This window comes from Hyaena hyaena, unplaced genomic scaffold (genome assembly GCF_003009895.1).
Source record: "Hyaena hyaena isolate Hyena2069 unplaced genomic scaffold, ASM300989v1 scaffold_646, whole genome shotgun sequence".
NCBI classification, from domain to species: domain Eukaryota; kingdom Metazoa; phylum Chordata; class Mammalia; order Carnivora; family Hyaenidae; genus Hyaena; species Hyaena hyaena.
In genome coordinates this window covers 934,238-948,890 of record NW_024081278.1, presented here as the reverse complement: position 1 = coordinate 948,890, position 14,653 = coordinate 934,238, and the positions used below count along the sequence as shown (strand labels likewise).

The following is a 14,653-nucleotide window of genomic DNA, read 5'->3' as shown; positions in this document are numbered from 1 at the left end:
ATGCTAATTTACTTGTTTCCCATATAGGTAAACCTATTTTCAGGGGCTCATTAGTTGTAGTTCTTCCAGAAAAGTATTGGCAGCACCATAAACACAAATAGCCTGTCAATCATAAAACTCCGGTTTCTGGTTATTGTCTAGATCTTTTTCTAGTCTGTGATTCTTTTTTAACCGAATGTGGTATTTTGGGAAAAAAGTCTTTTTTGGACACCATGGGAAGATATTTAAAGTAGCACTGCTCATTGAGGCTTACAACATTTTGGGGGATTCCAAGGAAGAGTACTCAGTATACTAAATGGTTAGCTCATATTCCTCTTCTTGAACCACCTGTAAGAAGTAGGAAAGGACAATGAGAATGAACACTTACTGAGTACCTCGCATATCTTGGGAACATTCTTACCATACAATTATCTTGCTAATTTTCACAACAATTTCATCAGGTAGGTATTATTTTTGTTATCCCACTTTACAGATGAGAAAACTGCAGCTTCGAGGTTCAACAGTTACTTAGTAAGAACTGAGAATGAAAGCCGAGAACATTAGACTTTAAGTCAAGTGCTATTACACTGGAAGCATGGCTAATGGGGTGAAAATCTGGGTAGATTTTTGTTTTGCTTAGTGTACCAAACTACTATAAAACATGGCTTTTTTCCTACAAACTACTTTGGCTTTATAACAAAGAGGAACAAAATATACAGTTTTTTAAAGTGTATTTATTTATTTTAAGAGAGAGAGCGAGAGCGCGCGAGAGCGCTTTAGTGGGGGAGGGGCAACGAGAGAGGAGATAGAGAATCCCAAGCAGCACAGAGCCTGATGTGGGCTTTGAATTCATGAAACCATGAGATCATGACCTGAACTGAAACCAAGGGTTGGATGCTCAATCGACTGAGCCACCCAGGCGTCCCCAATTTTAAAGTACTGGGGTTCTCAAGAGAAATAACGCTGCCTCCTTGTTGACTTTTCCTTCTTGTCTGAATTGTCTTACAGATCAGCTGCAAGTTTAGATGTATAAGACAGAATTGAAAAGAATGTTATTGATTATGACATTCAAGTATCATACAAATATCATTTGCAATTGCTGTGAAATGATAACTCTAAATGTTATCTGTGGTTATTGGTTTGTTTAAAAGACTATAAAAAAGCATGGTTAGGTTCTTAAAATACATAGACTCAAGTGCTGTCTTAGACAGTGTCCAGTCTGATAATCTGATGAGAATCATTGTCTTGTTAACCATTTAAAGTTTAAATCTAAATGCAGTTTAAATTAAACAGGTAAATTCTTTTCCTTCTTGAATTTTATCTTTATATTTATTGTGTCTTCCTCCTTTTATATTATAATTAGCTCCATATTTTTATTAGTTTACACTAGATCTTTTTTTTATTTTTAAAATGTTTTTTATTTATTTCTGAGAGAGAGAGACAGAGACAGTGTGAGCAGGGGAGAGTCAGAGAGAGAGGGAGACACATACTTTGAAACAGGCTCTGGGCTCTGAGCTACCTGTCAGCACAAAGCCCGATGCAGGGCTCGAACCCATGAACCGGGGGATTATGACCTGAGTCTAAGTTGGACGCTCAACCCACTGAGCCACCCAGACACCTACACTAGATATTTCTTGACATGAACCTAATAGAGTACTCTCACTCTCTAGCAACTGGACAACCTGGATCGTTTTTAGTAAGTTTTCTGTCCCTGTATATACAGCAGGTATGCCTATGTAGGCTCTCTTGGATCTGTCATCCAGTAGTTTGATGACCCTGGAACTTCTGAATTCCTCAGCAGTTAAGGAGTGTAGAGTCTGTAACTATGCCATTACATACATCATATTTGCTTATATGTTATCTTGAATTGATTTTTTTCCTGTTTAACATACGTGTGTCTTGTCTCTCTTAAGGTAGGAATGTAAGCTTCCAAAGTATAGGAACCCTGTCTTATACTTTTTAAACCCATTGTAGGGTTAATAATTACTTGTGAGTTAATTTTTCTTTTCTCCTAGTTCAAGGGGTCAGACTATAGAATAGCAAAGTAGATGAAGAGTTGCATGCTTGCCTTTTCATTTTTTTTAAAGGAGGGAGAATATAGGACTTGTAGAGAAAATGAAAATTAGAGGGTGCTTTGAGTGTCATTTGACAAAGAGATGGACTTTCAAATATAATATGTTTTGAAATTAGTAAAGGAATGGAGAATGCAACATAATTTTAGACACGCATAAAATAACTTTTAAGTGGGAATTTTATTTATTGAAATTATCTTTTAATTTAAATGTGATTTTCTGATATATTTTAATATTAGGACTCGCTGATTCTTGAGAAGAGTCAAAACTGGAGTTCTCAAAAAATGGATCACATTCTGATTTGCTGTGTTTGTCTTGGAGATAATAGCGAGGATGCTGATGAAATAATTCAGTGTGACAATTGTGGCATTACGGTCCATGAAGGTAATTTTGTTTTGTTTTGTCTCCTTTTTGAAACAGCTAATTGACACTGCATTTAAATGAAAGTAAAATCAGGTCTTTTGAAATGTACTATTGTAAGTTTCTTCTACAGTATTTCATGGTGTTTCAATTGAAGCGACATCCTGAATCCTCAATGTATGAGGGTGTTATTTTTTAGATTATGTTAATTTAAAAATGTGTTTTTAAATAATTGAAATAGAAATATTATGTGGAAATCATAACATTTCTTTGAAGTTCAGTGTTAACAATATTTTCCTTCATGGCATTTATTTCTAGTTTTTAAATGAAATTTAGATACAGGAAAAAGTCTATTTAAATACAGAAAAAAGTCTAGTAAATTAGTCTGGGAGAATATTATTTAAAAAGTTACATTCTAAGTCTAGTGATACATAGTTTCCTCTTTCCTCGTTAGAATTTTTAATTTTAAAGGAGTATTTATAGAGATTATTTTTTTTAAAAGTTTATTTATTTTGAGAGACAGAAGGCGAGAGCAGGCAGGTGAGGGGCAGAGAGCGGCAGAAAGAGAACCCCAAACAGCCAAGCAGGCTCCCCACTGTTAGCACAGAGCCCATTGTAGGGCTCAGTCTCAAGAACTGTGAGATCATGACCTGAGCTGAGATCGAGAGTCAGAGGCTTAACCAACTGAGCCCCCCAGGTACCCCTAGAGATTGTTTTTTAAGATCTAGGATAGGAGTGACTATAATATATTGAAAATGTTTTTGCCCATTATATTTTTGAACCTTTTTCGTTATGTATTTTTTCTTTTTTCACTTAATTTTTTAAATTTTGACATAACTTCTGACTTACAGGAAAGTTATAAGAGTGGTACAAAGAATTCCCATATATTCTTCGCTCAGATTTCCCAAATGGTAATATTTTGCTGTTTTACTTTCTCTCATATAGCAATTTTGTTGTGAACTCTTTGAGGATGAACTGTAGGCATAATGTCCCCTTCTACCCCTAAATACCTCAGTGTATATTCAACAAGAGCATTTTCTTTTTTTAAAAAAATTTTTATAGTTTTTATTTGAGACAGAGAGAGACAGAGCATGAGCGGGGGAGGGGCAGAGAGAGAGAGGAAGACACAGAATTTGAAATGGGCTCCAGGCTCTGAGCTGCCAGCACAGAACCCGACGTGGGGCTCGAACCCACGAACCGCGAGATCATGATCTGAGCCTAAGTTGGACACTTAACCGACTGAGCCACCCAGGTGCCCCAACAAGAGCATTTTCCTACCGTATTATTATAACCATATAATTATCAAAGTTAGAAACTCAGAATTGATTGAATTCTACCATGTAATTTACTAATGGTATTCATATTTTTCCAGTCAGCCCAATAATGTCAGATCTAGCAAAATAAATCCGGGGTTATGCTTTGCATTCAATCATTATGTCTGCTTGGTCACCTTTAATCTAGAACATTTCTTGAATCCTTGTGTTTCCTGCCATTGGCATTTTTGAAGAATACAGGCCAGTTCTTTTATAGAATGTCCTTAATACTAGTTTTTTCTTATCTTTTCTTATGGTTAGATTCAGGTGACATACTTTTGGCAAGAATGCCATGGGAGTTCTGTCCTCATTGTATTGTATTACTAAGCATGGAATGTTTATTTTTCTAGTTATTGGTGATGTTACTTTGATCAGTTAGTTGAGACGGTGTCTTCCAAGTTTTTCTGTGGTAAAGTTGTTATTTTGTCTTATCAGTTAATTTTTTTTTTCATCAGGCCATGACTGCTACAGAACAGATTTTCTATGACCTTTTATGGTCTTTACCTGCTCTTTTGCTATTACAGCCCTCCTCCCAAATAATTCTGGGATTCTGCTGGGCTTATGGAACCTGCAGGGTCTGTGCTTCTGTAGCCAGTTCCTTGCCTTTATATGAAGCTTCCCTTCCTTGCTGTGAAGACTCACCTTAGAAATGTCTCCTATTACTATTACTCATTCACTTATTTTTTTCAATAATGTTTATTGAGTATCCTCCATATGCTTGCATTCTGTAGAATTTAGGCATGTGATATAAACATTGAAGCTTAATGTCTAGTAAGAGAGACAGGCAATAAAAAAATAAAAAAATAAATACATATCAGGTGGTAGTCTGGACAATGGAGAAAAATAAAGCAGGACAAGGAGTATTGGAAATGCTGTGGATGGGGGTGGTTAATGGGCAGGTAGAAGTTTGTATTTACAAATGGTGAAACAGCAAATCCTTTCTGATAAGGTGATATTTGAGCAGTGACCTGAAGGATGTAAGGATGCAAGTCATGCAACTATTTGGGGAAAGAGCGTCCTAGAAAGGAGTAGCAAGTGTAAAGATCTTGAAGTGGGAACATGGTTGGAGTGTTTATATAATGGAAGGAACTGTGTGAACAAACTTGTGACTGGTGAAGGTAGAGATGGGATCAAACCAGGTGAGAGGCCCTGCAGGTCATAGATTTTATTTTATTTTATTTTATTTTATTTTATTTTATTTTATTTTATTTTATTTTATTTTATTTTATTTCATTTTATTTTAGATGTTTACAGTTTATTTTTTTATTTTGAGAGAGAGAGAGAGGGTGCGAGTGAGCCAGGGGCAGAGAGAAGGAGAGAGAGAATCTCATGATGGAGAGAGAGAAGTGGAGCTCACCCGATGCAGGGCTCAGGCCCACTTGATGCAGGCTCGAACTCATGAACCGTGAGACGGTACCTTGAGCCAAAGTCAGATGCTTAACCAACTGAGCCATCCAGGACCTCTACATAGAATTTAGATTTGACTGTGATGGATGTGGGAATACCTAAAATAATTTTGGGCAGAGGATTAATATGATTTGATTTATGTTTTAGAAGGATCACTCTGATTGTTGGATTGGGAGTAGACTGAAGTGGGTCTAAATTGGGAAACAGGGAGACCATTTAGGAGACCATTGCAATGATGGAAAGAGAGGAATTGGTTTTGAGGTAGATAGTAAAAATTTGGTTTTAAACTGTCTGGAGTTTAGGTAAGATGGTGGGACTAGAGATAAAAATTTGGGACTCATCAGCCTGTAGATATTATTTAAAGCTGTGAGACTGGATATGCTATTTAGGGAATAGTGAAGTGGTTCTAGCACTTCAGAGGAGATGGGAAAGACGTGACCACTGGGAGAGGAGAAGAACCAGGAGTACTGACCCAGAGGCTATGTAAGGAAAATGTTTCAAACAAAGAAAGTGAGTAACTATCAAATTCTGTTTTTAGAGTCCGATGAAGACCTATGTCCTGTGGCAAATTATTCTAATGCATTGGTAGACTCCCAAGTATACTGCCTGGCAAGCCATCTCAAAGGTTGTAGGAGAAAAGATACATGGACAAAATGCTTATATTACATGTTTTGTGAGTTTATTTATTACTTATTTTAAAGGTTATTTAGAGAGTATGTGTATGAATGGGGAAGGGGCAGAGAGAGAGAAGAAGAGGGAGAATCCCAAAGAGGTTCCATGCTGTCAGCACAGAGCCCAACACGGGGCTTGATCACATGAACTGTGAAACTGTGACCTGAGCTGAAATCAAGATGCTCAACTGATGAGCCACCCAAGTGCCCCTTACTTGGTTTATTAAATAAATGTAGAATACATGGAGAGAAGCAAGGGGAAAAAATGAGATTAGTTAACACACTTAGGATAGAGTACAAGTTGGTGGAAAAATCACCGGAATCCTAAGGTACATAGAGTTGGTGGGTATATGTCCTGCCTCTGCCTTTTCAGCCCGAGAGCCCACACAGATGGTACCCTGGGCCTAAGACATCCTCTCTTGCACAGATCCAGGGACAAGTATGCCTAGTCACAGCTTTAGTTCTGCAGTTAACCTACAAAATAGCCATGGGTTTTGTGTTTTTTAGGCTATGGACACATGGAGTCAGAATGGTGTCACTGACGGGTGGCCATAGTAAGGCCTCATGCATATTGTGTTCACATCTCATGTATATTTAATATATCCTTATTCTTCTGTATACTTAGTAACTAGGTGGCTCAAGAATGTTAAATGTTTCTTGGTCTTTCTGCCCTTTTCTGTGTTTACTACACATGCTTTACTTACTTTGTATATGTTAAGTTTCTATCTCATTTTGTTTTTCTGTAGCAGAAATGAATATCCTCAAGCAGAACAAACACAGCTTGGTAATCAAGAGGTTACCATTGAATTTAGTAACATGAGCCTCTGGTTATTTTGATTCAAGAGAGTTCAAGTGGGAATAGAAGAAGGAAAGTGACTAAATGCAATTCCTATGATGATTTTTTATAGAAAGAGAAGCAGTAAGATGGGACCTTTGGTAAAAGGGTTATGGAGTTTGAGGGAGGGTTTGTTTCTTCATATTTTAGATATTGTGTTAGTTATGTATTATTATGTAACAAAGTATCCCACAATATATCAGTTTAAAAAACAACAAACATTTTTTACTTCACACAGTTTCTAATGGTCAAGAATCTAGGAGTGGTTCGTTGGATGATTCCAGTTTATGGTCTCTCATGAAGTTGCAGTCAAAGCTGTTGGCCTGGGCATTAGTCATTTTAAAACTTGACTTGGTCTGGAGGATCTGCTTCCAAGCTTGTTTAAATAGTTACTGGTGGCTCTTGGATGGAGACCTCAATTTTTCACCGTATGGGCCTGAGATTCCTCATGACAGGATATTTTTCTTCAGAATGATTGATCAGAGAGAAAGAGATAGAAGCAATGATATGAGAGGGTTAGTGACTTTTGTAACCTACTTTTAGAAATAAATACTATAATTTCTACATATTGTTCACACAGACCAGCCCTAGTTAAATTTAAATGTAGGAGGGGACATTCTAAAATTGTTAATTTGAAGGTTGATCATTGGGACCATCCTAGAGGCTGCCTACACTGATGCAGAGATTATATAGTATGTTAATATGCTATACTAATGTGGACGTGACCAGCAGGAAAGGAGAGTTAATGATGATTTAAGGAGAGAAAAGGAAGCAGTTGCTGGGGCAAGGGCTTTGAGTATAAGACTGGAGGGGATGGGATCCAACATCAAGTGGAGAGACTGAGTAAATATGAGTATCCATAGTAACTGGAGGGAGAGGATATATGGATACAGATGTATGTAGGTTGTTAGATGTGGTGGTTAGAGCTGTGGAACTGATTTTTTAAATGCTTCTTGTTTTCTCAGTGAAATGGGAAGCAAAGTTATTAGCAGGGAGTAGAGGTGAGGGAGGTTTTGGAGATTTGGGAAGAGAGGTTGATATAAAATAGTTATTTGGGAGAATGAAATGGACTAGGAAAATGTTTACATAATTGTGTGCGTGCGTGTGTGTGTGTGTGTGTGTGTGTATTACGTGTCTATTTTATTGCTAGACAGCTATAAAGGAACACTTGTGATTAGCGGCAATGAATATAAACAGACTAGTTCAACATGGTTGTGTGTATGTCTGTTTTGTTTCCTTCCTTCCTTCCTTCCTTCCTTCCTTCCTTCCTTCCTTCCTCCAGGCATGGTTCAGGTTCCTTCGAGCAGGTGCAAAATAGGTGAATAATCAAAAGCAGCTACTGTGCTGCTGATGCATTTGTTGTATTTATACCACTGTTGATCACAAATATGTTACCACTGCTTCTATCCATAAATGTCATTGCTGATGGGTGATGCAGGCATGACCAGTCCTGTTAATGTTGTTGATTTCTCACCATGCTGAGAGCACTATCTCTACTTCATAGGTCATCGGTTTGACCAGAGATATGTTTTTTAAGGCCAGCACAGTGGTTTTAAAAAAATTGAATTGGTTCCTAACATTAAAAAACTGGAATATTTATTTCACACAGTTTGGATTTCAAACTTCTCAAAGTGCTGGCAGCAGTATTTCCTCTGAGGGCAACTATTTGCTAGAGTTGAATAGGGTTGCCTCCTGCTGGTAAAGCCTGGTTTCTGTTTTACCATAATCCTTTCCCAGATCACTTACTCATTTTTGTCAGCTGCCTTTTCCCTGGAATTATTTGAATGTATAGTTCCCCATCTGTTTTGAGGGTGTTGTCTCTTGATGTTGGTACACAGGCTGCTGAGGCCTTGTGGTCTTGAGGTCCCATGGCTATGATAGTAAAGCAATCATTATTCTAAAGCTTCTGCCTTTGGGACTCAAGCCCAAGTCCACAGGGGACCAGTACCCTGTATCACCTATATATTCTGTTGTCTTTGATTCAGATTTATGCACCTTGGATTCTTAGTATGAATTCTTTCCCAGTAGATTCATTGTGCAAACAAATGTAGATTTCTGGAAAGGCACTAGTACCTTTGACATGCTTAAAGGTTCATAATGGGACCTATGCTTCAGGTGAATAGCATCATTTATGTCAAATCTACCTTATTTTAAGGTAGCTCTGAGTTTTTTGAAACAGCCAAAAACTCTTTCTGAGTCAAGACGGACAAATATAGATGATCAAGCTGAGTGGTAATTCCATTTAGGTCCAAAGCAAGTTGTGTCTGTAAAGTCACGTAGCATATTTTCTTGCATAATTCATTTCACCAGCTCTGATGGCAGTTCAAGTTCCAAATGTTTTTAAGTATTTGCTAATGATTGCTCATTTTTCTTCTGAGACTGAGTCATTAGAATTGGAGACCTATTTTTGTTCTGGGAGAATGCAAAAGACAGGAAAGGGAAATTAATGCTCTTGAGTGTGAAGCTTTGTAAGTTTTTTTGAGAGGTAGCTAATATGTGGCATAAATAAATAAGGAAGACAATGAATGGGGAAATTGAATAATTTTCTACCTCTTTAGGTAAAACTTAATGTTGTGGTATAATTGCTGTGTTGGTAGTATTGTGAATTCTGTGAACTTCAGATAAATTCAGAGTTGAGGTGCAAATTATAAGTCATAGGTAAAACATAACTCTTGAGAGGTTGTTTTTTTTTTTTAAATTATGTTACAACTTTCCCCTTGTAGTATAATTTCCCATTTCCTTTGTTAATTTTGGAGATTCTGTTGTATTAATTGTGATTATATTATTCCCTCTTTTTTTCTTGCTTTTTTAGTAGAGTTAGAACTAATAGCTTGAAGTTTTTCTGGTTTTGGTAATTTTAAATTATGTTTTGTTTTTAGGGACAAGTGTTATTAAGCATTAATGTATTTTTCATAGACATGTGAATTAAAGTGATGATTAATATATTCTAATACAATTCTTAAAGGGTTTTGTCAGTAAACATCAAACATGGTACTTGGGTCCTTTTTTTTTTTAAGAGTATAATTCTTTTTTTTTTTTTTAATGTTTTAGTTTTTACAGAGAGAGAGAGTGTGAGTGAGGCAGGGACAGAAACAGAGGGAGACGCAGAATCTGAAGCAGGCTGCAGGCTCTGAGCTGTCAGCACAGAGCCCCATGCGGGGCTTGAACCCATAAACCGTGAGATCATTACCTGAGCCAAAGTCATATGTTTAACCAACTGAGCCACCCAGGCACCCCTATACTTTGATCCTTTTTAAGTTAATTGCCTATAGGTTATTTTTGTTTATCTAGTCTAAAAGATTCCTTTACCAGGTAGCATTGAGAAGTATGTTTGAGAAGGGGTTGTTTTGATATGGATATACTGTTCACTCTCCATTTAAGTTATTTTTGGTAATACTTGGCACGTATTAGAAATAAATCATATTGAGGGACACCTGGGTGGCTCAGGCAGTTAAGCGTCTGACTTCAGCTCAGGTCATGATCTCATGGTTCATGAATTCGAGCCCCACATCAGGCTCTGTGCTGACAGTTCAGAGCCTGAAGCCCACTTTGGATTCTGTGTCTTCTTCTCTCTCTGACTCTGCCCTGCTCCTGCTCTCTCTCTCTGTCTCTCAAAGTAAATAAACATTAAAAAAAAAAAAAGAAATAAATTATGTTGATTAATAGAGCTATGAAGAAAATTTTTCATCATCACTAGCTTTACATCAGTGGAGTCTACTAATAGAAAACAAAAAACAAAAACCTGCTTAGTAATCGTTGGTGAGATGATTGATTTTCTTTTCTGAGGAAGAGTAATGATGAGAATTCTCAGTATAATAATATGCACCCTGGTCAACATATGTATCTTCTGGACCTTTTTTGGGTCATCACACTGTTGCTAGCCCATGGTAATTAGAGCCTGGATTGAAAATACAAGTAATGACTTGTGACTTGGTCCAAATAATTTAGGTTTTTTTGTTTTTTTGTCTCTAGGTGTACCATGTTCTTACTCCATTTTAATTTTGTCTTCCTCTGAAATGGGAAACCTCTTAGAGGTATCAGTTCTTCACTTACCTAAATGGAGTTTCATGACTGATGAATTATTTTCATTTTTAAGGTCTTTTTCCCTGTATAACTAAACTCTTGCTGTATCTAAAGTTAGTAAGTTTTAAAAATGTTCTACAGCTCCTAGTATTTAAATTAAAATGTCACTCTTACCTATTTCAGTAGTATTTTAAAGCTTTGCTACTCAAAGTATGGTTCACGGATCCATGGCATTAAGCAGTAGCATCTGTATAACCTGAGAGCTTGTTAGAAATGCAGAATCACAGATCCCTTCTGAATTAGAATCTGCATTTTGACAAGATCCCAGGACGTTTCAGATACACATTAAAACATTAGCTCCATTGATAATATAAAGAAGTAGTTCTGCAATGATTACCAGGGTATCTAGACTTTAAAATTTTCAGGATTACCATTTGGGGATATTTAGCACAAGTTTATTGAGAAGGATAAAAGAACACAATCCCAGTTTGCCACTAAGGCCTTCCTTTTTTTTGTGAATCTTTGTAGTAGTCCCTACAGCAAGCACATAGTCATCTGGGAGTCATCTTTGGGCTGTGCATATGCCTCGCGCCCCCATTTATTGTTACTTTCAGTTCAGATGCAGTCCGCCAGTGAGAGTCATTTCTGCCGTAAGCAATATTTCCAAGTAACACAGTTGATACCCTACTCTTCATCAGGTTCCCAGACTATCAAAGGTAGAAACTTAACCACAGTCAGCAGGGAAAAGGATTAATGGAATCACTTGGGATCATACCAGTTCTCTATACTGAGGACTAAGAGAGACAAAGGGCTCTAATGCCTGAGTCCCTCCTGGACCTGCCTTCTGTTGACTATAGCAATAGCTATTATGTAGATACACCATTGAAAGTATCAATAATACTCTTTTGTGTACCTCCACTTCCCCAAAACTGGACTTCCCTGTTACTGTCTTTGATTTATACGTCCCATGAACATTTCTGTCTAGTATTGCTCATTTTACCTTTTTACCACCTAGAGAGGATTGAAGAGAGATATTTGGTGAGCACAGCTTTCTCTATGGTGTTGATGTAAACATTAACTACTATTTAAGTAAGTTTCTTTTGTTACCGTGATTCTATAAATATTAATTTGTTTGTGTATTTTTTAAGTGTTTGCTTATTTTTGAGAGAAAGAGGGAGTGAGCAGGGGAGGGACAGAGAGAGAGGGAGACATAGAATCCGAAGTAGGCTCCAGGCTGTGGGCTACCAGCACAGAGCCCAAAGCACGAGCCAGGGCACTGTAGAGTAAAATATACTTTCTCATATAAGGCAGTTAACAGACTCACAAAGAGATTTTTAAAAATTTAGACTTTATATTTATTTACAGAAATGGTGGAGAGCAAGCATAGAGATGAAGAGATAATGAAATTCTGAGAACAAAAAATAATAGTATCGAAGCCAATAGAAGGTTGAGACTTGAGGCAGATGGGAGCTTGGGTATTAACTTCTAAACAGATGTGCCTCTTCTTGCTCCAGCTCTCCTACTGTCTTCAGGGCTAATTTTTCGGAAATGCCTATCTGTTTTATTCCATTTAAAATCATTTTGTCCCTTTAGAATAAAGTTCACACTCACAGCAGGACTCTTTTAGATTCCATAACCTGCCAATTTGAATGAATTGCCTTTCCAGTATTAGGGGGCTTTCACATATGCTCTACCCTCTACCCAGATTCCTTATGTTTTATAAATACAACCTAAATGTAGAGGTATTAAAGTAGTGTTATTAGGAGATTTGAAAAATTATTTTTAATTTATTAAAATATTTCTTATTAAATATAAGTAACATATACATATGTATAGAACTTGCAAATACAGAAGTACATAAAGTAAAATAGTGAATTACTGTTCATCTGAATTTTGCTTCTCTCTGCATGGAGAATCACTAATTAATTTGGTCTGAACACAGAAGGATTACCTAGCTCTCTCTGATACTCTGTAACCCTCTGACAGGTGCTGTTCACTTAGCTTTGCTATATTACATAAATATATTTTCGTTGTGTAACATTATCAGTATAAATGAATACCTTTCATAATCATACCACATAGAGATAAACTTGCTTGAAACTTTGGTGTGTATTCTTCCAGACTTTTCTTGGTTTCTCATGTGCATACAGATAAACATATTAAAAAAAAATTAATGACAGGCACCTAGGTGGCTCAGTCGGTTAAGCATCTGACTTCGGCTCAGGTCATCATCTCATAGTTCATGTGTTGGAGCCCCGCATCAGGCTGTGTGCTGACAACTCGGAGCTGGAGCCTGCTTCCAATTCTGTGTCTCCCTGCTGCTCATGCTCTGACTCCCTCTCTCTCTCTCTCTCTCATTCTCTTTCTCTTTCAAAAATAAAGAAACATTAAAAAATTTTTTAAAAAAATTTAATGGCTAGTAATGTGCAAACTCTTCTTGTGACCTCTATCCTCTGTTATGACTGTGGTACTGCGCTGCTCCCCATCCAGAATCCATTCATGTATTATGCGTTGCTTTTTATGTCTTAGTGTCCTTTAATCTGAAACACATTTTAGAGTCATTCATGTGTTGAAGAATCTAAGCCATTTTTTTGAATAACTTGTAGAATTTCCCTCATTCTGGATTTGTCTGTTTTTTCTTCCCCCTCATGATTAGATTCAGTTTAAACATTTTTTGGTAAGAACACTGTTGATGATATTTCCCTCCCACTACACCACATCAAAAGAACATGGTCTCCACTATGTTTTTATTTTTCTTTCTGTGTCTAGTGTTTTACTTACATATACTACTAACAAGTATGTGGCATATGTATTCATGTAATAATTTCTGTGGGATAGATCCCTAGAAGTGAAATTGCTAAATCAAAAGATAAATATGTTTTAACTTTTAAAAAGAATGGCCAGAATGACATTCTTAACAACAGTGTACACACTACTTGAATAACACTGCATATTACTAAATTTTCTTTTAATCTTTTGGACTCTCACTTTATTAAAATACCTGTTCACCTTTTTATGAGTGAAGTTTGGTGTTTTGTGGCCATTTGCATTTTATTTTGTTACTTGCTCTATATTTCCTTTGTTATTTCTTGATAGGTTCTACTTTTTCTCATTCATATACTGGAATTTGTTTTAATGTTAATCCTTTATCCTGTATGTGTTGCTAACATATTCCATTCTTGCAAATGTTTTTTCACCCTTTCCTGAACTTGTTAACTTTGTGGTATTTTTCATTGTTTAGAAAGTTCATTTTTATACAGCTATAGCTGTAAATCTTTCTGTACTACTTTTTAAGTTCCAAAATGAATTTTTATATAAAATTAATCCAGAGAAAGAGAAATTTTCTAAAGCTTAATAGAAAGCTAGTGTTGCTGGGTTTTTTGTTTGTTTTAAATATAATTGCCTAAGTGACAAACTTCTATATTGTAATTCAGCCATGGAAATTTTTCTTCAACATCTCATGGTTAAACAGGAACTTCCTGAATGTTTCATTTTTGAGAAAACTGTCCATCCTAATATAATACACAGTAAATAAAATGTAGAACAGAGAGAAGAAGAAACATTTCTAACAATCCTAATAACCAAACAACCATAGGTTAGTGTTTTGGTATATTTCCTTTATCTTTTCTTTCTTCTAATTCTTCCTCTTTTTATTTTTAGTCTTTTTTAAAACATACTTCTTCTTAAGCATATTAGAAGTGTTTAAGTTGATATTTTGCTAAAAGATAGTACTTGAAATATTGCTTATAAAATATATAACCATCTGATTACTTTTCAGAGTCCTCACTTCATCTAAATATAGATAAAGTTCTTTTCCAACTTGTCACTTAGTATAAACACCTTGTGACAAGATCTTATAACTGACTTGTAATAGTAGGGTTACCCCTGAGTGTGATGTCAGTTATCCTGATACACTGATTGCATTGTGTAGAAGAAAACTGTCACTCTATGTGTCATATAGTACATGATAGAGCATTAGATAATGCACTTGGC

General features: G+C 36.3%; 1 protein-coding gene across 1 annotated transcript in view; it reads left to right on the top strand.

Moving 5' to 3' along the window:
- The window catches only part of PHF14 (PHD finger protein 14), a 92,476-nt gene that overhangs the window by 13,434 nt on the left and 64,389 nt on the right, over nt 1-14,653 (top strand). The window contains exon 4 of the mRNA XM_039216622.1: nt 2,291-2,435. Within this exon, the coding sequence (XP_039072553.1) occupies nt 2,291-2,435 (145 nt within the window). The remainder of the gene's footprint in view (nt 1-2,290; nt 2,436-14,653) is intronic.